General features: G+C 33.8%; 1 protein-coding gene across 1 annotated transcript in view; it reads left to right on the top strand.

The window, feature by feature from the left end:
• Window positions 1-981, top strand: part of LOC106867571 (organic anion transporter 3) — a 67,151-nt gene that overhangs the window by 57,415 nt on the left and 8,755 nt on the right. Inside the window, exon 6 of the mRNA XM_052972013.1 lies at window positions 183-461. Coding sequence (XP_052827973.1) covers window positions 183-461 — 279 coding nt within the window. The remainder of the gene's footprint in view (window positions 1-182; window positions 462-981) is intronic.

Here is a 981-nt window from a genome sequence, read left to right as displayed (position 1 = left end):
CTATTACTGCAACCCCCGCTGCTGCTAGTTTTTGCTTCTCCTTTTTCCTCCTCCCATTTCTTCCTATTTTTCTCTTTATTGTTCTTCATCTCGAAAAATAAACATTTTCATTCTTTCATTCACTCATTCACTTATTCATTCATTCTCTTATTCTTTCAATTGTATTTTACCTCAATAAACAGGTTCCTTGAGGAATCTTTAAGATGGGTGGTGACAAATGGCTTCGTGGAACGATCAAAGAAAATCATCAAAAGAGCCTCCAAGTACAACGGTGTCGATTTTGACCGTATCTGGGGAAATAACATGAAGTCATCTTTGATTCCATTAGTGAGCAGCGAAAACAAGAAAAAGACCCCTTCCAAAGAGGACCTTAATCAACAGGATAAGGTCAAAGAAGGATTCCACACAATATTTAAAGATTCCTTGGCTAGAAAAATTAGCATAATCGTACTTTTTATAGGGTAAGTTTGCGCAAAGTTCTGATGTTACATGTGTTGATGTATACATATATAGTACATGCTCACATCGCATGCATGTGTGTGTGCGTGTGTGTGTGTGTGTGTGTGTTTACGTTGTTTTATGACAGACAATGAACAATACATGTAGAAAATATTGTCTTTTTTTGCATTGAAATTCAAACCGAGTTGGGGTCTTATGAGTCAAATTTCATGCATCTGCGATCTTCAGGCAAGACTATTACCTCTAATACACACATACACACACACACACACACACACACACACACACACACACAACATACACACACAAATGAATATACATATACATATGCACATATGCATATATACACACACACACACATATATATACATGTATATGTATATGTATGAATATGTAGATATGCACATATATATATATATGTATATATGAATATGCACACACACACTCACAAACACACACACACACATATATAATATTTATATATAATATGTATATGCATATATATATATATATATATATATA

The sequence above is a fragment of the Octopus bimaculoides genome, chromosome 11 (assembly GCF_001194135.2).
Source record: "Octopus bimaculoides isolate UCB-OBI-ISO-001 chromosome 11, ASM119413v2, whole genome shotgun sequence".
Classification (NCBI taxonomy): Eukaryota; Metazoa; Mollusca; class Cephalopoda; order Octopoda; family Octopodidae; genus Octopus; species Octopus bimaculoides.
The sequence above is the reverse complement of the archived record's forward strand: the minus strand, read 5'-3'. Positions and strand labels throughout refer to the sequence as shown.